The 21585-nt window shown below is 47.7% G+C and overlaps 1 protein-coding gene across 3 annotated transcripts in view; it reads left to right on the top strand.

Moving 5' to 3' along the window:
* Window positions 1–21585, top strand: part of Wwc1 (WW and C2 domain containing 1) — a 169929-nt gene that overhangs the window by 86571 nt on the left and 61773 nt on the right. For all 3 annotated transcript variants that reach the window (XM_004637044.2, XM_023721766.1, XM_023721765.1), the window contains exons 3-6: window positions 644–847; window positions 13919–13995; window positions 15226–15305; window positions 21188–21317. In XM_004637044.2, the coding sequence (XP_004637101.1) occupies window positions 644–847; window positions 13919–13995; window positions 15226–15305; window positions 21188–21317 (491 nt within the window). The remainder of the gene's footprint in view (window positions 1–643; window positions 848–13918; window positions 13996–15225; window positions 15306–21187; window positions 21318–21585) is intronic.

Genomic DNA, 21585 nt, shown 5'->3' with positions numbered 1-21585 from the left:
AAAGCATGAAGAGAAGTATCTTACCACTCCATTTACTGATGTTTTCATGTTATTTTTTGAAGAGGTACACATTTATTTGACAAATATAAAAGTACTTACTCAGTTTGCAACCTTGATTTCCATTCAGACTGGTCTTGAACTCCTTGTAGCCCAGGCTGGTCTCAAACTTGCAGCAATCCTTTTGCCTCAGCCTCCTGAGTGCTGGGATTACAGGCATGCACCACCACACTGGGCCTCTATAATACTTTTTAGAATTACTATAAGGAGGAACTGTTGGTGAGGAATACTGACATTTGTAAGGTTTCTCATCTGTGTGGTCGTACAGCCCTTTTTAGTAAGCTCTTGTAGTTTATCTTTGCAGCAGGGCCTGAGTTTCCTGCTTCTCCACCATGTCTGAAGCCTTAGCTGTTTTCCCTATCTCCTCTCTTCCCTGAATGACTGTGAACCTGCAGCACAGGGAGCCTTCTGTGCCAGTGTCACCTCAAGCTGGGCCCCTCCCAGCTGTTCTCAGACGGAGGTCGACTTTCTCTTAGGAAGTTGATCCTGGGTGGAGACGCTGCGCCCTGGTCAGAGAGTCGCATGCACCTCTCTGTATATGAACCGCTCTGCCCTACACGCTCATGATGCTCTCGGTCTGTTCCAGAGACCACGCAGATTGAGGACCCCCGAGTGCAGTGGCGGCGGGAGCAGGAGCACATGCTGAAGGACTACCTGGTGGTGGCCCAGGAGGCTCTGAGTGCCCAGAAGGAGATCTACCAGGTGAAGCAGCAGCGCCTGGAGCTCGCGCAGCAAGAGTACCAGCAGCTGCACGCCGTCTGGGAGCACAAGCTGGGCTCCCAGGTCAGCTGTGAGTACCTCCCACCACGCTGCAGGGCCACCTGCCCGCTCGCTCGGATGCTGCTGGTGCCCGAGCAGCTGCCCAGCACCTCTTACGCTGACTGCTTCTCTGTGTCTTGCAAATGACTCCTTCGCCCTTGTTGCTCTGGCTCCCTCCGTTCTCATGGGCAAGCATCCCAGCATACTACCTGTACTCCGTTTCTCTTTGTTTAAAGCCTTCCGTGTCTCCGGGAGGTGGGGAGTTCTGTGTAACCAAGTTCTGCAGTGGAGGCTTTAATAGAAGTACATTCACTGCATTGTGGAAATACTTTATGCCATGGAGCAGCACACGTAGAAAGGGTCAGAATGGTAAACTTATATAAGGCATATTTTACTACATCTTACAACAAGCAAAGAACTTCGGCACCTTCCCAGTTATCTTTCGGTGGCCTACCTCGCCCCCTGCAAGGGCCCCTGCTGGCTGCTCCTGACTCATCTCACATCCTTCATCACGGGGCTCCACACCCTCCGAGTTATCCCTACCCTGCCCTCACCCCCTGCACCACCCCAGTGTCTGCCCTGTGCTTTTCTCCCACAGGAGGCATAGGCTCAAATTTGCACGTGCTGTTCTCCTTCCTGGAACGCTTTTCTCTTAATCCACTTGCAAATCGAGGTGCTTCTACAAATGATCCTCTCTGAGAGGCTCGCTTTGGCAGCTTCATTAAAATCCCTCTTGGGGCTGGAGAGATGGCTCAGTGGTCTAAAGCACCTATTTGGAACAAGCTTGGAAAAGCCCAGGGACCGCGGTTCGATCCCCCAGCACCACATGCCAGCCAGCCGCGCCCCCTGGTGGGCTGAGCTGGCCACACACACACACACACACACACACACACACACACACACACACTAAATAAATGTTTAAAAAAAAAAAAATCCCTCTTTGCCAGCATTAGCGCGGGTCATGGCACTGTTGATTTTCTTCACTGCACATAACACGACGTATCTGTGCACTAGAACATGGGCTTTGTAGGGCAGGGCTCTTAACTTACACTTCATACTGGTATCTAAGGAGCGCTCGGGCCTGCCCCTGTCTCCCTTGACCTTCTTTCCCTGTGCTGTGAGGTGCTAGGTCTGTATAAGGAGCACACCGACCTTCTCCGGTGTGCGGGGAACTCTGTCTTTTACCTGTTTCTAATAACCAAAGCTTGACTGTGTGTACTGACTGCTTGTTACTTGTCAGCATTCTGTTGTCTTGAATACTGTTTTTGAGTTAATCCTCATAACAGCTCGGTGCAATCCAGCTGTTAATTCAAGTACAGTAAATAGCTCCCTTTCCCCGATAAGGAAGGTTTAGGATCAACAGTATGCCCAGAGTCTTCCAGCTGTGGAGAGACAGTGATAAGTTGCAAACCCATCCCGCCACCCCCTCTGCATTTTTTATTTTACTTTTTGACTTTATGTATTTAGTACAGGGTCTTACTATGTAGATCAGACTCAGTGGTCCTCCTGTTTTCAGCCTGCCAAGCTCTGGGATTATAGGCTCGTGCCACCACACCCAGTCTCAATTGCTGTCTCAGGGTGTCCCAGGGGCGGGGCTGGCACAGCTTGTGGTCCTGGGGATTGAACCCCAGTCCCTGTGCTCTGCAGGTGCTTTAGTCCACTGAGCTGTCTGGCTGTCCCTTCCCCCCCTCGGCATTTTTACCGTGGCCCAAGCTTTGGGGACCAGCGTGTGGCTGTGATAACGGGGTGGTTGTGGCATGGTTGGCTCTCTGGACACACTTCTGAGTGAAGCCTGTGCTTTGAGCAGCTCAGTCTCCCTATGAGTTGAGGCAGACCATTCTGGGTTACCCACTGTCCCAGCCCTGCCCTTTTAGAAACTCAGGAAAACCCCCAGAATCTCAGTGACTATAAAAAGAAATTGTGTTGCCTTCATTAACTATTTTGGGGTTAGAGAATGTCCCAAAGATTGTTGGGACATTTTCAGCACTGAATCTGTCTTCATCACCTTGAGCTGCTGTAACAAAGTAGCGCCAACGATGTGGTCTGCACCACAGACGTTTATGTTCTTAGTATTTGTAGAGGCTGGGCATCTGAACACAATGGGCCAGTGCAGTCCCCTCTGATGACAGCTCTCTGCTTAGCTCAGAGGTGGCAGCCTGCCCACAGAGTGCCCACATGGTTGTTGACGGAGTGACAGACTTCAGAGACTGAGGTCACTAATACTTCATCATGACAGTTTAGTTTTGTGATGTCATCCAAACCTAATTAGTTCCCAAAGCCTCCCTCGCCAAACACCATCACTTTGGGGATTAAGGGTTTAACTTACGAATTTGAGGGAAGAATGGTCTCACTGTACAATGTTATCATCACCCCCACCCTGGGAGGGAGAAATTGTCGTCCCTAGTGAAATCAAGTTTGAAAAGGTGAAGTGATTGTCTTTTTCCCTTTCTCTCTAAAGTTCCAAGGTTTACAAGGTGACAGATGTATAAAAAAAACATATCTTCTGACTTTTGGGATGCAAGTATTTATATACATGGTCCCAAAATATTACCCCACTGATCACTTCGCAATTTCAAAGGGTTAAAATGTACATTTCCTCTTTCAAAAGATGCAGACACCACACGTACGCTCCGAAAGAGACCAACTGACGTCACATACTGTCTGATGCAATACAGGAAAAATGCCTCAGAGGCTCCCTCACAAAGGTGTTTAGTCTGCATCTAATTGTGAACACAGCCAGACAAATCCACAACATAGAAGAGACTCCAAGATCATTGGTCTAGGTTTTTAAAAGCCCAGAGAAGCATACCAACCAAGTGAAGTGTTTGGTTTTGAGGTAGAACCTGCCCTGGGGGAGAAACAGCCATGGAAACATTCCCAGACAAGTGGAGAATTTCCTTAGGTGTGGGAATGCCATTGTGGATATGTAGAAGGATGCCTTGGTTTTCAGAAGCTGCATGTGGTATCGTGTCTACAAATGATTCATAAAAAGATAGCGGGAAGGAAGGGAAAATAACAAGTGATATCAGCCTGCCAGCTGGTCAGTAGATGTTGGCGATGCCCTACTGGCTTGGAACATGAGGCACATTTTCCTCTTTCACCACCATTTCTGGTCCTCATTTGTCGAAGGTTTGCTGTGAACCTACTGTGAGAAAAAATTGGGGTTGTGGGGAGGGATAGATAGAACACGTGGAAATGTGCTATACACTGGTAGCTATAGGGGAGTGATACAGCCGTGCTGCTTATTATATTCGTCCTTCAAATTCTCCGTGGATATGAAGCTTTCAGAATTAGAAGTCAGACGGGGAAAAGAGTCAAGGCACGAGTCCAGACGAATGAAGCTCTCTCTCTGGAGAAACATGGTCGCAGGAGTCCAGCGGGAGCCCTTGGACCTTGTGATCGGAAGGCCTGGGTTTACATGTCCTTCCAGCAGTACTCACTCACACTTGGAGAACATACACTCCACCTCTTGCAAGCTCAGGTGACCGGCGCTAAACTGTGGAAATAGTAATAGTACTGGCGAGGGCCGGGGAGATGGCTCAGTGGAATAAGTGCTTCCTTGGGCAAGCGCAAGGGCCTGAATTCAATCCCCGGTTCCGCCAAAAGAAAAGAAAAGTAATAGTATTGGCATCTGGCAGGTCCCTTGCAGTCTTCTCAGCCATAGCACCACTGATGTTTCGAGCTGGTGCAGCTCACTGCAGAGAATGCCCTTGAGTATTGTAGAATGCTCGTGGTATCCGTGGTCTGTACCCACTAAGATGCCCATAGCACCTCATTCCAAGTTGTGACAAGTGAATGTTTGCAGACATCTCCATCTGTACCCACAGAGGTAAAACCAACTCCAGTCAAAAACTCCTGCTCTAGCCAGGCATGGTGGCATGCGCCTGTAATCCAAGCAGCACTCAGGAGACTGAGGCAGAAGGATTGTTGCGAGTTCAAGACCAGCCTGGACTACAAAATAAGCTCAAGGTCAGCCTGAACTGCATACTGAGACACTGCCTCAGAAAGACACAAAACAAAACAAAACAAAACAAAACAAAAAACGCCTCCTACTCTAAAAGAAACACCTTGGGGGCCAGGAAGATGGCTCAGTAGAATAAGCACTTGCCTGGCAGGCACAAGGGCCTGAGTTCAATCCCCAGTTCTGGGGGAGGGGGGGAATCTTAAGAGAAACACACGACACATTTTCCACAGAATGTATTAATGGCTCAGCAAGTACTCGCATTGGCAGGAGGCACGTCACATAATGCTTTGAGTGTGGATACTAGGGCCACACTGCCTGACTTCAACCCGGGTACACACATTACCAGCCGTGGGGCCTGGTGCACATTACTCCACTCCTGTGCTTCAGCTTTCATTATAACATTAATCTAAGATGTGTTAGATAGATGTACCAGCTCCCCATGGTGACTGTAATCCTGTATTGCAAACGTGTACTAATACAAATTTTAAGAAATTGATCTAATAAGATTACTTTCATCGGGGTGTTTTGGGACTTAAATTATTTAATAAAGTACTTGGGATGGTATGTGTCATATTTTAAGCTCCCAATAAGTAATAACAATCATTTTTCATTGGCATTTTGGGGGGCAAAAAATTTTGTTTTGAGGTAGGTCTTGCTGTGTATTTCAGGCTGGCCACAGACTCCCAGTAATCTTATTGGCGCAGCCACCTAAGTGCTGGGATTGCAGGCATGCACCACCACACCTGGCTGGTGACAAAAAGTTTTAACAGAGCTCTGGCCCCAGTAAAAATTTAGGCTGAGCAACCCTAACCTGAAAATCTGAACTCCAAAGGGCTCCAAGAGCTGGTATTGTTGAATGTCAACCTGATTCTACAAGTGAGGAATTCCGTACCATGAAACTTTATTTCATGCATCGTTATTTTAAAATATTTTATAACAGCAATTAACTACTAGGAAGAGTGTATGCAATGTGTTAATTATTGAAACTGTCCTACCAATTTGGTTTGAAACTGTCTCATTGCTATTTGTTTCTCAATAAAATTATGAAAAAAATATTTTATAAAATTGCTTTTAGGCCAGGTGTGTATGAAGTATAAACAAATTTCTTTTTTAGACTTGGGCCTCACCCCCAAGATACCTCATTATGTATATGCTGTATATGCACATTTTGCAAAACCTGAAATACTTTTGTTAGCATGAACTTCAGATAGGGGTACTTGACCTGCAAATAGAAGCCCAGGGTAGGAAGTCAAAGTCATGGTTCTTCACATGACTTCAAGACACCCCCAAAAGCTATATCAGTCTCAGAGGCCACCATCATGTTAAATGTTTTTGAAAGATCTTCTGTCTGAAGGGTCATTTTAGGCAATTGGATCTGAGGTTCCAACCAGAGGGGACCTAGGGAGTGCCCCAGCCTGTGTGTCCCAGTTTAATGAGGTGTGACATGAACTTCAGTGTGACACTTTCTTCAGGTTTTACAAGCCAGATGTGCTTCTAACTGAAGCACTCCAGGGTGACAGACCTGTGAGGTCACGTGCCTCTCCTCCAAAGTCAGACGGCCTGCTAGGACTTGTGGGGCCTTTGCCACCTGACCATAGCTGTAGTGTATCCTCACAACAGGTGGAGCCCCGCCGTGGGATGGAAACTTGGTGTAATCAGTTCTCTGGCACAATTTCTAGGTACGTGAGAAGGAGAGAGGACTGACATTTAACGTACTCCTCCCCTATCCCCAGAGAGCAGCAGGCTAGCACTCTGTAAGTTACCTCCTTCCCCACACAGTCTTGCAAGATAGTGACACACAGATCCTCTTGACAAACAAGGAAACCGAGGCAAAGAAGAGCAAATGATGTCACAGCAGTCAAATGTGGCAGAGTTCACTTTCACAGCAGGTTGCCTGCCCTTAATTCTCCTTTAATCCACATCAGCCATGCAGAGGTTCTTGGGCTATATTTACATTTCATTTCATTTCATTTATTTGGTACAAGGTGTCACTACGCAGATTGGACTCATAGTGATCCTCCTGTCTCAGCTTCCTTTTGTTTTTATGCAATTGGTACAGGATCTACAGGGACTACTGGGTCTCACTACATAGATCAGACTCTAGTGATCCTCCTGTTTTCAGCCTCCCAAGCACTGGGATTATAGGCACACGCCACCATGCGCAGTCTCAATTGCCATCACAGCGCACCCTGGAGGCGGGGCCAGCACAGCATGCTGGGTTGAACCCCAGCCTCTGTGCTGGCCTAAGCAGGCACTTTAGTCTGCTGAGCTATCTGGCTGGCCCTACCATGCCCAATTTTGGTGGATGGCATGGCATAAAGTGCGAGGGAGTGAACCTAGGCCCTTGTGTTTGCCAAGCAGGCACCTAGACCGCTGAGCTAGCTCCCCAGCCCTCTGGGCTGTTTGTGGTTCTTCCCAGTGTCAACAATATTGAGGACTCGGAACTGTTGGGTTCTTTGGAAACTCACCATGCTCCTTTAGGCTTTGATTTCCTAGTTGGAAAAAGAAATTATGGGGATAATCTAGTTAAAACCATCAGCTGAACCACCCAGCGGATTTTCATGCATTCCTGAATTAAAAAAAAAAATACCAGACAGGGCATTTTTTGAAAGACCCGTATACACAAGGACAGAGAGAAGTGAGGAAAGGAAGAGCAGTAAACTGTGCAAGCCATGAAGCAGATGGACAGAGGGAAACCTGCTTGGGCGGCCTGAGAAAAAAGAAAAAAGGGGCTGACAGGAAAATGGAAAACACTGTTCTACATGCAGCGCTTGTTTAAAAAAAGAAAGAAAAAGCCTTGGAGATTGGTGGCAGCAGCTTTCTAGAAGTGGGAGGGAACTGAAAAGGCTCTCAGATGAAAAGGATTGGATGAGATTGTTTTTACGACAGGTCATCAGACCCCCCTCCCTGTATCAGTACAGGAGGAAGGCAGCTCCCCATTTGCAACCTGGCAGAAGAATAAAGGGTTTTTTTCCTGGTGAGGGTGGACAGAGCCTCTGGACAAAAAGACCCCAGGCAAGTTCACAGCTAGTGTGTGCCATGCTGGACAGTGATTACTGGGGCATGGAGAGACGGGCTGCTGAGAACCTTGTGCACACACTCCACTTAGCGTCCAGATTGGTGCCAGGCTTTCACGCTATAGGCTAGATGGTGAGAGTCTAGGAAATCTGATCAAAAAGATACGTCCAGACGCTGATGTTGAGGATTCCTGGGCAGGACAGCCAAATTGTGGACTGTGCAACCCAGTCAGCAAGCTCCACTCCCACCAGCCTGGGGTGTCTCAAATCTTACACCTGTGCAGATGGCCAAGGCTCTAGATGGTCCGCAACGGAAGTAATAGAGTGATCACGTGGTGAAGGTGGACCCTGTAGAAGCAAGGAGTAGGTGTGGAGGACAAAATCACAGGTGAAGCATTTTAGAACAAAAGAGGCCTGCCAAAAGCCACATGAGACTTTGATATTAAATGTGTTTTCAGAAATGAAAACTTCATAGGAAGACTGGAGAATTAGAACTGAGGACATCTTCTAAGCAGCAGAGCAAAAGGAGCATTGGCCTACCAGATTGACTGCTTGAGATAAAAAATGCTGCAGAGGAAGCAAACCAATCATCTATGAAATACCTCAGACACGGGTTGGGGAGATAGCTCAGTAGAATAAGCACTTGCCTGGCAAGCTCAAGGTCCTGAGTTCAATCCCCAGTACCAAAAAAGAAAAAAAAAAAAAAGAAAAGAAATACCTCAGACAACCTAAAGAAAGAAAAATACCTCAAACAATCCTGAAGTTCTCAAAACTTTCTTCCCAGAGGTATGAACTGAAGAGTCATCTCCAGGCCTGTCCATCAACTGTGCAGCCTCACCCCAAGCCTGTTCTCTGTCACATATCACAGGAACCAGATGTTCAACCTCACATCAGCCTGATAAACCGTTAATCACCTTGGACATGATCTCTGTGTCATCAGCAACGCGGCCATCACCTTGCGTTCTGCAGTTCCTAACCTATATACCCTATTTGGACTGTTGCTCAATTGCCACAAGGGTTTGGGATCTCTTCCCCTTATTTTCAAGTAGGCTGAGACAACAGATATGGCTGCTCAGAGACAGCTTGTTTCTCTGTCCCTTCCAGCTCCCCAGTTCTGTCACTGTCCCTTGTGCCATGAGATTAAACCATCAACACCTGCTTCTGACTGTGAAACTCTATCCCAGGGCATCCCCTACCTACATCAGACACTATCCCATGCCATGAGAGACTGAACTAGAAATGCAACCACACATCTAGCAGTTTCAGAACCCCAAAAGATGTTTATAGACTATCAAACTACTGAAATACATCTCCCCTGCCTGTAAAGCCATTGCAGGGTCTCTGAGCTGCCACTGCCACCACAGGTGCCTCTGTGAATGTCACCTCAGTCTTCTGCCACCCACAGCCTGCTGGTCCACCTGCCTAGACCTGAAGAACACCTTCTGCCTTTGGTTGGCTGCTGTCAGCCAGCCCCTCTCCACAGAGACCCCAGTCCTGGGCTCAAAGACCCCAGTCAAATGGCCTGGACTCAGCTCCCCAGAGGTTGAAAAACTCGTTTCCCCTCTTTGGAGAATATCACAGCACCTGACCTCTGAATGATGACACCCCGGCTGCCTGCTGGAAAGGCACAGATACTTTGTTATACTGTCTGGTAGAGATTGGTGACAAAAAGAAACTTCTTTTTTGCCATTAAAAAAACTTTTTTTTTTTTTAATTTTAAAGAGAAAAAAAATACAGAATTTCAAAACAAGTGCTTCTGGCTTCTATAGAATCTGGATCCTTGAGTTCACAACCTCCCTGCGAATGTCCAGTGGCTACCTAGGTTAATGCTCAGATCCATTTGCTAAGGGTCTCATCCTTTTTGCCTCTGGGTTCTAACAGCCACTGTGCTTCTGACCAAGAAAGCTGACCAGTTCACCTTAGGCTGAGACCTAACTGTCCAGGTGCTCCATGCTGGACTGGGATGAACTGTTCTAAAAAAATGGACCCCTGACAAATGCTGAGCACACCCTGTTTACAGATGAATGTAGCTGTGTTAGGAATAAAGTCCAGCAGGCTAACTATGCTGTGGTTACATTGGACAAAACTATTTTGGCCAAATTATGTAGGCAAGTTACTGGCAGGCTGTGAGTAGAAGACGCCTGGTCACGTAGGGATGATCTGCATGGCAAACTGCTTCCTGCTGTTATTTGGAAACCTGCTACCAATGACACAAAATAATCCAGTCCAGAGGCCTCATCCCCTCTGGGGATCTGATTGACTGAAGTGTCAATCCCAGGCAGCAGACCTGTCCGCACTATGTGTTCTGCAAGCTCAAGCCACTGCATGGTCACCTGCACCCCTGCAGCCAGCTCAGGCTCCAGCATCTGTGTCACTGGCCCTGACCTCCCACTCCATACCCATAAAAAATGTGTAGGCTCCTGCTGTAAAAAAAATCATGCCTAGATCCGGCCTACCCTTGATCACTGGCAGCAGCAACAAGCCTGTGTTTGTAGCAGAGATACCTCAAAAGCTAGGTTAAATAAAAACTGCACATAGCATACAGGCCACAAAGCTCTAGAAAAGTTCAGAAAAAAAAATATCATAACCAGTTAAAAGACCGGGTATATCTGTGGCCATTCCTGCACGGCATATAACCTAGGTACATACTAACTACATCTGCAAGTTTCAGAAATCCAGCCTTAGATCCGCTGGAACGTTTACTAGGACAGCTCTGAGGCTCATTGAGAAGAGACAGTGCACTCCACCTACATACATCTTGAGCCTGAGGACATCGTTCACAGGATTGCTCTATACCTGTTCCCCTTGATTTGTATATCTTTTTCGGCCTGATCTGCTAGCTGTATGATTTGTTTGTTTGTTTGTTTTGCCTTAAACTATATGGATGGTCACACCCAGAGAGGAGAATAATCAAACACTGGACCAAGATTTGATGAGTGTCCGAGGCCCTTTGGACATTGTCATAGATCAGATTCACTTCCTCACTACTTTGCCAGAGCAGTGTTACAGAACAGGTGGGACCAAATGATGTCTCTTCCTAAAAACAGTATAGGAAAAACTCTGTAATAAGACAATCTTGGGGAAGTCCGGCTAGGGCTCATTCTAGGATCAGTGGCTGCTTCCAATTGAGCCTTGTCTCAAAAGATCATGTGTAATATGCCCAGCAAAGATTTGCCAGAGGGGAACAATGTGACAGAAAATGCCTCCCCTGGCCCCCTCCAGCCAGTATATTTCAGTTTCTTAGTTGCCAGGGTAATAGTTCTCACTCCAGTTCTGGTTGCTTCTGTCTTCTTAGAAATGGCCGGTCACTGGGATCTATAGCTGGTCACTGTGATGCACATTGTATATACAAGCCAGTCCCCAGTTGCCCAGCCATTGTGCCTCTGTACCTCTGTTTGCTTATCCCGTATAGCTCTAGACCACCAGCGGTGAGTGAGGGCCTAATATTCTGAGAATGATCTTGATCAGTGCCTGTCGACGTAAGATGAATTTCCCTCCAAACCCGGGGCGTTACTCACCCTCGCCTGTGTGATCGGGTCTTGCCTTTATCACGGCTCCCTCTCGGCTGCTCCGTGACGCTGCTCACATTTCCCTCAGAGGGTTCTCCCGCCCCGAGCAACACAACCTGATGATCAGGGTGGTGGGCAGGACAGGGTGCTCATAGAAGAGAGGCCGCCCTTTGGTGACCTTTCTGTGTCCCCGTCTTTTTTCCACACTTACAGCTCCTCCTAGGACTTGCCTTGCTCATGTAGCAAATAGCACGAGCCACCTTAAAACGCTGTAGAAATGTGGCTGTTTGGGAATATGCTTAAGGCAGGGCCTTCAGCTCTGTGTTCAGCTGGGTGTCTCCCTAAGGCCCCCGAGTCCAGCAAAGACTAGAAGAATTAGAAAGCAGAAGAGAAAAACCTCAAATCTGGAAATGAAACATTTCTGTACCTGGAGTACCACTTCCATGCTCAAAACAAAATGGTCAAGTCCCTTAATGTCTTGGTGTGGGCTCCCTTTGTCTGCTGGGTAAATCCTAGGGTTCCTCCTTACCGCCATTGTGCTCATCATTGTCCCTATAATCTTGGTAGAAATGTACTATGCTCACAGGTCCCCTGTTCCCCCCAGCTTCTTATATTTCCCCCCATGGTGACATTTTTTATGTTACTATGCAGAATGGAATGGTTTTCTTCTTCCTAGACTTGCCAGTGTTCAATTTTAGCTTTCATCATATATAATCCAGAGCCCCACGAAGTATTTTAACCAAATCTGCAAAGCAGCATCCCACCTCATGACTGTCCCTTTTACCTCCAGACCCTGAAAATTGCCAGCGTTCTCTGAATATGTACAATGAATCTTGAATCCTCAGAAATGCCAAGGTCCTAGCAGGTAATTGCAGGACAGGTGCAGAGGCCGTGCAGTGCCCAGTGGAAAGGGGAACAGATGAAAGAGGTCACCAGTGTGATGAAGCACTCGCCAGAGAAATACCTTTCTAGCCTCCCAAGAGTAACTGGCCTTTTCTGAACAGTGGGGTTGGATTTGTTGTAAGGGCACCGTGGGCCTCCGCTCTGCCTGGCCCCCCTGCACATAAGAAGCTCCAAGCCAGCAGATCTCCTGGTACATGACAAGCCTTAACCCAGTGTCGCCTCTTTACCCTGATTTTTGCTTTCTCCTCTCCCTTTTTAAGAAAGGAGTTTTCTATACTCTATGCATACTACTCTGTGGTGTTCTTCTTTGCCATAAAATCTTTCTCCAAGTCATACTGCTTCAAAATTACGACACAATTAGTTCATTGAAAGGAATACTGTTTATATCGTCTGATCAGTCTTTTATGCCTGTATGTGGTAATCTGAACAACTACTTTGAAGATAACAATATGGAATATAATAACCATTGTTAATTTCCTATCATCCTGTTTTGAAATTCTACATCACTTTATTGTTTTTTATTGTCTTTAAAATCTAAAAAATTAAAACAACACAATGGAACTGTAGAGAAACATTAGAAGGCAATTATAGAAAAAAATAAACTGCTTTAGGGTAGGAGGATTTGGGGTAATTTGTTTTTCTTTGCAAATGTGTTTCAATATAAAGAAGAAAAATAGTAGTGCTTAGTAATTTTTCTGATAATAAAAATAAGTGTTCATGTTAGGAAATGTGGAAATAATGCAGAGGTGAAGATATCATTTATTGTTTACCTTTCTAGGGATCAGCATTATATTTTTGGTGCATTTCTTTCCGATCTGTTGTATTTTTTACCTTTTATTTAGTGCTGGGGACCAAACCCAGGACCTCTTACATTGCTGAGCAAATACTCTTCCATGGAGCGGCAGCTCATTATCCATTCTTTTTAAGACATATGTGTAGTCATTAGTAAACTGTGTATTTTCCAAATTTAAATTATTTGTTAAGCTTTTTTAAAGCTGGGCTTATAACAGCCTTGGGTGCATTCCCTTATATTTAGTAGTTTTCTATTTCTTCTTTTCTTTTCTTGAGACAGGGTTTCCCGCTGATTCAGGCTGGCCTTGAACTCTTGAACTCACTATGTAACCCCAGCTGGCCTGAAACTCTTGGCAGTCTACCTGCCTCAGCCTCCCAAGTGCTGGGATTGCAGATATGTGCCACCACAACCAGCTTTTATACATCCTTTTAATTTTTTTGGAGACAGGGTCTTGCTATGTCACTCAACTTGGCCTTGAACTCAGTGTACAGGCCCTAGGCTGGCCTCCCTACTCTTGGCAATCCTCCTGCCTCAGCCTCCCAAGTGCTGGGATTATAGGTGTACGCCCCCATGCCTGACTGTACATCATTTAAAGTTGTGTATGAAGTTGCATTTTATGCACATACCACATTTATTTAGTTAGTTAGTTAGTTAGTTTATTTTTTGGCAGAACTGAGGGTTGAACTCAGGCCTTTGCACTTACCAGACAAACACTTATTCTACTGAGCCATCTCCCCAGCCCCACACACCACATTTATTTATTAACCAAATCCCCCTTTGGACCTTAAGAAAATCACTTTGGTCCTCAAGAAAACTCCCCATCCCTCCCCCCACCCCAGCCAATCTTGTTGACTTCTTTGTTTTGTTTTTACTGAGATTCTTTTTTTTTTGTAATCTTCTGCTTTTCTCATTACAGTGGTTTCTGGCTCATCTTCCAGCTCTAAGTATGACCCTGAGATCCTGAAAGCTGAAATTGCCACTGCAAAATCCCGGGTAAGGCGGCCTCACAGCGTCTTGGACGCAGTCACGAGCCATGAGCCCATTCAGCCCAGCTGCAGGCCGGAGCAGACTTACCCAGCTGCGGCGGTCAGTGCCAACAAGCCCCAAACCGTAACAGCTGTGGCAGTAGCTGTAGTTACAGTGCACAGCTGCCGTTGCCTGGTCACTGTGTCCCACCAGGTGTAATGCTGCGGCAGCTGCTTCACGTGTGTTGTCTCACATCTTAGCGATCACCCCACCGAGTAGCTGCCATCATCATCGGCCTTTTAAAACCGAACAAACAGAACCTGGGGGAGCTGAGAAGCTTCCCTGAGGTCAGTGAGACCCCAGCCTTCTGCTAAAGTTCTTAGCATAACGTATTCGCTTCCTGGCTGCCTATATCATCTTAATTCTTGATTATTTTACTCGCGTGGTAACTAAGACACAGCGGGTAAGTGGCTTGGTTTTGGTCAAGTTGATACTGGGAACATTGCCTTAGCTTAGTTCAGAGGTTACGGCAGCTCAGATGCCTGGAAGCAGCCCTAGATGAGGGGGGAGGCAGGGGAGTCTCTGGGACTGCTGCCCCTCAGGGGCGTGCTCCGTCTCAGTGGGCAGTGGAATTTCAGCGCTAGTCATTTTACCTGTGCCAGAGTGTGGGCTCAATATTGCCAGATCTGCAGAGATCTTTAAAAAGAAAGTGTCTATCTTTCCATATTGTTAGTAGCTCATTTTAAAAATTTAATAGTACTTGCCAAGCCGGCAGGCCTTCCTGCAGGCTGGATCTGGCTCTTGGGCATGTCTTGGCTCTAAAGTTGCCTCCAATGGTTTACCTCCATGCAAAGTACCTTTGTGTTCTTTCTCTGCTCTAAGTTAATACGCCTGTGTCCCCAGGATTGCCATTGTCCTCATCCACCAGAGCACGGGGGAGGCTCAGAATGGCCCTGATAGTTCTGGAGAGAGAGGAAGTGGGACCACCCAGCTCTGTCTCTCTCGTGTTGGCTCCCTCTGCTTCTCCTTTCCCTGGAGCAAGGACCTGCTAAGAGAGACCTGTAGGGGTTCTGACTGGGCTGCTGCCTGAGTAGGCAGCTAAGAGCCCAGACTTGCAGCGGTGAGGGAAGGCTGTTGTGAGCATTGTGAGCTGAGAGTCATCGTGCACAACCAGTAGTTTGCTCCAGGTTGCCCTCTGTGGCCTGCAGCTCCGTGCCCACCTCTGATCTAGCCCCCGTGCTCTCTTCTTCCTTCCAGGTCAATAAGCTCAAGAGAGAGATGGTTCACCTGCAGCATGAGCTCCAGTTCAAAGAACATGGATTTCAGACCCTGAAGAAGTGAGTCTACCCTGCCAGGCAGGATGTAGAGCTGCCCCCGTGCAAGCTCCTGCACTGCCCTCTCTGTCTGTCCCCTTTAGCCACTTTTTAGAATATGGCTATCTAATCATCCAAGTTCTTTTCCACTGACGTTTATGAAGAGTCCATCACCCAGGGGTGGTGTTTGGGTGAGCAGACGAGAATCCTTTCAGACCACAGATCTCATTGTCCTCCGACCTCCTGAAGCCAGTGAAGTCTGTCTGTCCTGTTTTGCTGAGTCTTACTATACAGTTACAGAAACAGGTGTTGCTGGTCCTGTCTGCGCATGCGACCCATCTCCTCCCGGACAACTGTAGAGTCTCACATGCTCACAAACAAAACCTTACGTTTCCATGGCCCCTGAACCTGAGCCTCCACTTCCCCAGTGCTCCGCCAAAGGAAGAGCACATGGCCTCCTCCAGTCTTTATGGGTGATTTAGGGAGTTCCCAGGGTGACTGTGACCACATGTCATCTTCACTTTTAGAGGCTGGCTTGTAGCCACATGCCATGCATCTTGTTTGCCTCTTAAAAGCAGTTGTGTTAACTGTCAACAATTGTGATTATACCTGCTAAGATTTGCTGAGCAGGGACCCCTTCAGTGTTCTTCCGTGAGCATATTCCTGTGTTCCTCAAAGCACCTCTGTAAACAGTGTCCTTCTAGCTACCCCTGTTATGTGCATAAGGAAACTGAGCACATACAGCAAGTCCTCAGCAAATGTTAGCCTATTGGTAACTGAGAGTTACCCACTGCATTATGTTCAGTCTCTGGTGGCTCCCTGGACGATCGTGTCCAAGGTCGCCTGGTAGTACCAAGCAAGGCACCCAGAAGGTTGTTCGCTTCTGAAAGACACATTTCACTTGGAACCCCAAGGAGGCTGCACCTGTGCAGACAGCTATTTCTGCAGTCACAAGCTGCTTCTCTGTCCCTGACTATACCTTCTCCTCATCCACTGAGCCCCACATCTACCCCTGACACTCACCAGCCACAGCCCCAACTCTGGGATGTCTCTCTGTGAGTCTTCTTAACATGGCTTCCATTGGATAGGCTGGTTCTTTTTTTTTTTAGGCCGTATTTAGGACAGGCTCTACAGGGTCTCACTGCGCAGATCGGACTCATAGTGATTCTCCTGTTTTCAGCCTCCCAAGTGCTGGGATTACAGGCTCACACCACCACACCCAACCTTAATCGCCATCTCAGTGCGCCCCACAGGTGGGACCAGCATGCATGCTGGGATCAAACCCCGGCCTCTGTGCTGTACCTAAACAGGAACTTCAGTCCGCAGAGCTATCAGGCTGGCCACGGGCTGGTTCTTACCATCCTCCCAGCACACAAGCTCCGCTACCTGCAGAACTTCCATGTCCTCAGAAGAATGCATGCTGTCAGAAAGACCTAGCTGGGAATATATAGCTCATGGGTGAGCGCTTGGCTAGCATGTGAGAGAACCTGGGTGTGACCCCCAGCCCTGGGGAAAGGAAAAGAGAAAGTTTACAAGTATGACCTTGTAATATAAATTATATATAATATTCTCATTTTATAGTCATTAAGGGCCAGCCAGATAGCTCAGCGGACTAAAGCACCTGCTTAGGCAGAGCACAGCAACAGGGGTCAGATCCCCAGCGTGCTGTGCCATGCCAGCCCCGCCCCTGGAATGTGCTGAGATGGGGGTTGAGACTGGGCATGGTAGCACATAGCACACCTGTAATCCCAGCACTTGGCAGGCTGAAAACAAGAGGATCACTACAAGTCTGATCTATGTAGTGAGACCCTCTAGACACTGTACTAAATACATAAATAAATCATTATAAGTCATTATTTTATTTATAATTACATGCATATTATATGCATATGTAGCGTCCTGTCTCTCAGACTTAAGTTCTCCCCTGGTTAAGGGCCGGGCTTGTGCTGTGTGCTTCACGCTAATCTTCAGTAGCACCAGGGGTGACCCAGTACAATAGCAGGAGCTTAGAAAATTCCTGTTTTTGACCTACTAAGGCAGTAGGCCAAGCCAAGCAGCTTCGGAGCAGAGCGCAGAGCTGACAGCCTGTGCCCTCCCATACCCCTCCTCTGTTCCTCCAGTCCCCTAACTTCTGATGAGAACACTTCCCTCTGTTCTCCAGGGCTCCGCAAACCTGTTTTACCACTTTGTCACCCTGTAGCAGCATTGAAAACTCTTGTCCTTTGGTAAGCTGATGCCAAACCCCGAAGATAAGCCTCCTCTTTCCCCCTTGTCGCCCTGGTTTGATAGCTGGCACAGATAAGACACCTTTGCTGCTCTGGTTGCCCGCACTTCTCAGCTACAAACCTGGCTGGGGCATGTGCTTTAATGTATATACCTGGCCTGGAGGCAGGCACAGTGCCGGGGGCTCAAATCCCTGCTCCCTGGGACCTTGGAAAAATGAGGAAATGCTTCTGAGCTTTGATTGCTGTATGTAAACTCCTGTGGTCTAGGTGCTTTAACTGGAAAATCCCTGTCCTGGAAACAGCAGAGCCTGGCACTATGAGAGAGCCAGGCAGTGTCCTTGAACCTGTTGTCCTCTTGGACTTGGGACAGGAACACAGATGGGCACTAAGATTTTCTGCTTTCTGTGTGTCAGACGCGTGCAGGGGGAGTCCTTTACTTACATAGCTCACCTCATTTCCTTCTTTGTACCCCAGTAAGAGCTGTTTTTGTTCTGCCACATTTTATAGATGAAGACATGGTCAGGGTTGAAAATAATATGCCTGAGCCTACCCTGCTGACAAGAGTCAGACAGGGCCTGGACCCCACAACTATCGCTTTTCTTTTCCTTCCTTTTTTCTTTGTTTCCCCTCCCTGCCTCTCTCCTTCCCTCCCTTTTTCTGCTGGGCATTGAACCCAGGACCTCACTCCTGCTGAACACACTCTACCCCTAGCCACCATCCTACTCCGCTTTTTTTTTTTTTTTTTTTGGTAGTGTTAGGGAGTATTGTTGGATTCTGAAGCTCATGGCCAAGTATCTCCATTCCTGGCATCGCCCAAGAAAACCCCTCCCCATTCCCAGTGCCCAGCCCACATAAGGCCCTCTTACATTTTCCCTTGGAATCTTTTTTAAGATCTAGGTGTGTACAACTCGAAAATGAAACTGATCCTTAAGGAATAACTTGTGGGACTTTCCAGAGTGACTTTGACACCCCACCCCCCACCTCATTCGCCCTTGCAGCAGGTGACTGGCAGCCCTAAGACAGAGATCTCCTTGCTCTAAGGCACAGGCGGTGGCATTTGGGATGGTGATGGCGTAGCCCAGGTCTCCTGAGCAGTTACTCTGCACTGTGGATTCCTTTGTCCAATTCTCAGCAACACCAATTTTAGAAAGAAAGCAGAGAGTTTAGTCTGGTAAGGTTTGAAGGTAACCTCTTAGAAGAGAAAGAGAAAGAAAAATGGAAAGCTTGGGGCTTTGGCCTGCATGGCCTTTGAGCCCCTGTAAATAGGAGGGCGCTGGGACCAGGCCTGTTGCTCCCTGGGAACAGGACAGGGCAGAGAGGATCTTTCTTTGTGTAACAAAGGCTGGCATGCCCAGGTAAGAGATGACTGGACTAGACCAGGGAAAGTCAGCTGCCTTAGCCAGCTTCTGTGCGGTTTTTTGGGCATATGGATCTCAAAAGGACTGAGAAAAAGGATAGCTGTAAAATTTAGAAATTCTAAAACATATGCTCCATTACCCCCCACCACGCACACACACCCTTACACACACAACTTTTCTTTCTCTTTAAAAAAAAAAAAAGATTCATTCACTGAGCACATAATGGTGACCCTTTGTTCCCTCCCCACCCCGGCTCCATCCCCAGAGCGCTCCCTCTCACAGCTACTTTCTGCAGCCAAATTCCAGAGCCTGGGTTGCTAAGGCCTTGAAGAAATCAGGTAGAGGCGCTTTGCAACCAGCAGACAAACCCCTTCTGTCCCATCCTGCTGGGGATTCAGAGCCATTCTTACCCCGTTGGCAGAGAACAGCCGGGCACAGCCCCCACCCCAGAGCCCCCGCCCTCGGTCATGGTCAGCGAGCAGCTCCGCGCTGCACCTGCCATCCCTGCCAGTAGTCTGGGGCAGGGCCGCCTCCCATCGAGGTCCTTGGTTTGCTTGCTCATTCGCTCACTCCAAGGACTTTTCCATGGAGTGCCTCAGCCCGATGGCTGGGGAACTCCTCCTTAAGGGAATTTTTCAGACTAATTTGAGACCAGCTTTAGTCAACCTGGCAGGCTCGCCTGCTGGGGCCAAGTCCTCGAAAGGGAAGAGATGGGCTATTTTTAGTGAGAAGACATAACGGGGCTTTGTTTTCTGTCCACGGAGGCTGGAGTCACTGCAGGGGGCGGCTGTGTGGGTTCCACAGTCCTGTCCGTGCCTCCCTGCTCCTCTGCTGTCTAAGGAGTCAGTGCCAACCAGGAGAGCAGAACAAAAACCTGCCCAGAGTCGCCATTCCCCTGCTCTGGCTATTTTTAGCTCTGGACAGTTTGGCCTGGAGCAGGAAGCCAGAGAGGCGCATCTGTGGGGTTTTCTCATCCTGAAATAATGGGTCTGTGCTTTTCCCTCCTACCATCAGCTTCCTTTTCTCTGCCCTCCCCTGAAACTTCCATCCCAGCCTTTGATGAATATGTGAAGCAGTTAAAAGCCTGCCTGCCTTCAGAATCCTCTCTGCACCCCAGCCCTTCTCCACAGCTCAGGATCCCACCCCCTTCCCACACACATAGCCTCTAGTATAGTCTGAGCTTCAAAAAAAAAACATATCAAGATCCATTGGTTATAGCTCAGTGGTGGACACTTGTCTCGCATGTGCAAAGCCCTAGGCTTGATCCCTAGCAGCACAGAAATTTTTAGAAAGAGAAGACCTATGGCTTTGTATTTAAAAAAAAAAAAAAAAAAAAAAAAACACTTGCCCCATCAGGATGAAGCTGCATGTAGGGCCTGGATAAGCCAGTTAGCTTTCTGGGATAGAAGTGTTTTAATCCCTCACATTTGTGCAGAACTCCTTAGATCATCACAGGATTTTTTTCCATCCTTTATCTGGTTGATGTTTGTAATAACTGTGTGAACATGGGTTGGGCAGATGGTCTGCTAGGGGATTTTTTTCTTTTTAGAGGAGGATATTGAGGCCTTGTGTGGTTGAAAGCCAGGCCCAAGGTCAGTCTTCTAATAGGCAGTGGTAAGGCATAGAACTCTTATCCTTCTGATACTTCCTTCCTTGCATCTGTTACTTCAACTCACGCTTGCTGCAAGACAGTAGTTCTTGACTCGGGTTGATTTTGATCCTCTCCAAGGACACTAGAATAAATGGAGACATTTGGGGAGATACATGTCAGGCCTTTGTGGTTAGCATCGTGTGGGTCTAAGCCAGGGATGCTTCTGGACATTCTACAGTGACAAGAAGAGGACTGCTCTCCTCACCCCCCAACAAAGAATCATCTAGCCCTGAATAGCAAGGTTACAAAGATTGAGCTATCCAGATTAGCGAACACTTCTATGTTAGTTACTGAAAATATTCAGATCATGTTCAGCTGTTTCCAAACCTACTAGCATCAAGTCAGGGCCACTGGCAAGTGCGGTGTCACAGCTAGGTGTGATTTATTGTGGGGACCACCTGCCCAGCCTGGAGGACACCATGAGGGAATCAGGGGACACTGCCTGCACGAGCTGTGCTGAGAGGACATTTGACCTTCGAAGCAGAGTTTCTGCCGCAGCCACATGCTATGGGGCATTTATAATTTAGTCAGGACCTTCTGCAGTCCTGCTGGTGAGTCTGGAGGGGATGGAGAGGAGGTGTCATGAACGATCTGCGCTCTATGGCCGGTGCTTTATCCCTGGGGAAATCTTGTCCCTCCTAGTTGTGACCTTCCCAATTGATTATCTCTTAGAATCGATAAGAAAATGTCTGATGCCCGGGGCAGCTACAAACTGGATGAAGCTCAGGCAGTCTTGAGAGAAACAAAAGCCATCAAGAAGGCCATCACCTGTGGAGAAAAAGAAAAGCAGGATCTTATTAAGGTACGCAAGCCCATCAGTTCTCCTAGATGCTCAGCAGGGCTGGGATTCGTGCCAGCTGTGGCCACCTGCTGTATTGATCGTGGTCCTCACGAGAGGTTGAGCATCCCTAGTCCAAAAGTCCTACGTCTGAAATGCCCTGAAGTCTGAAACTGCAATCACCAATATGATGCCACAAGTAGAAGATGCCAGGGGCAGGGAGATAGCTTAGTGGCATAAGAGCCTGCCTGGCAAGTGTAAGGTCGAAAGTTCAATCCCCAGTACTGAAGGC

This window comes from Octodon degus, unplaced genomic scaffold (assembly GCF_000260255.1).
Source record: "Octodon degus isolate 3935 unplaced genomic scaffold, OctDeg1.0 scaffold00085, whole genome shotgun sequence".
In the NCBI taxonomy this organism is placed as follows: Eukaryota; Metazoa; Chordata; class Mammalia; order Rodentia; family Octodontidae; genus Octodon; species Octodon degus.
The sequence above is the reverse complement of the archived record's forward strand: the minus strand, read 5'-3'. Positions and strand labels throughout refer to the sequence as shown.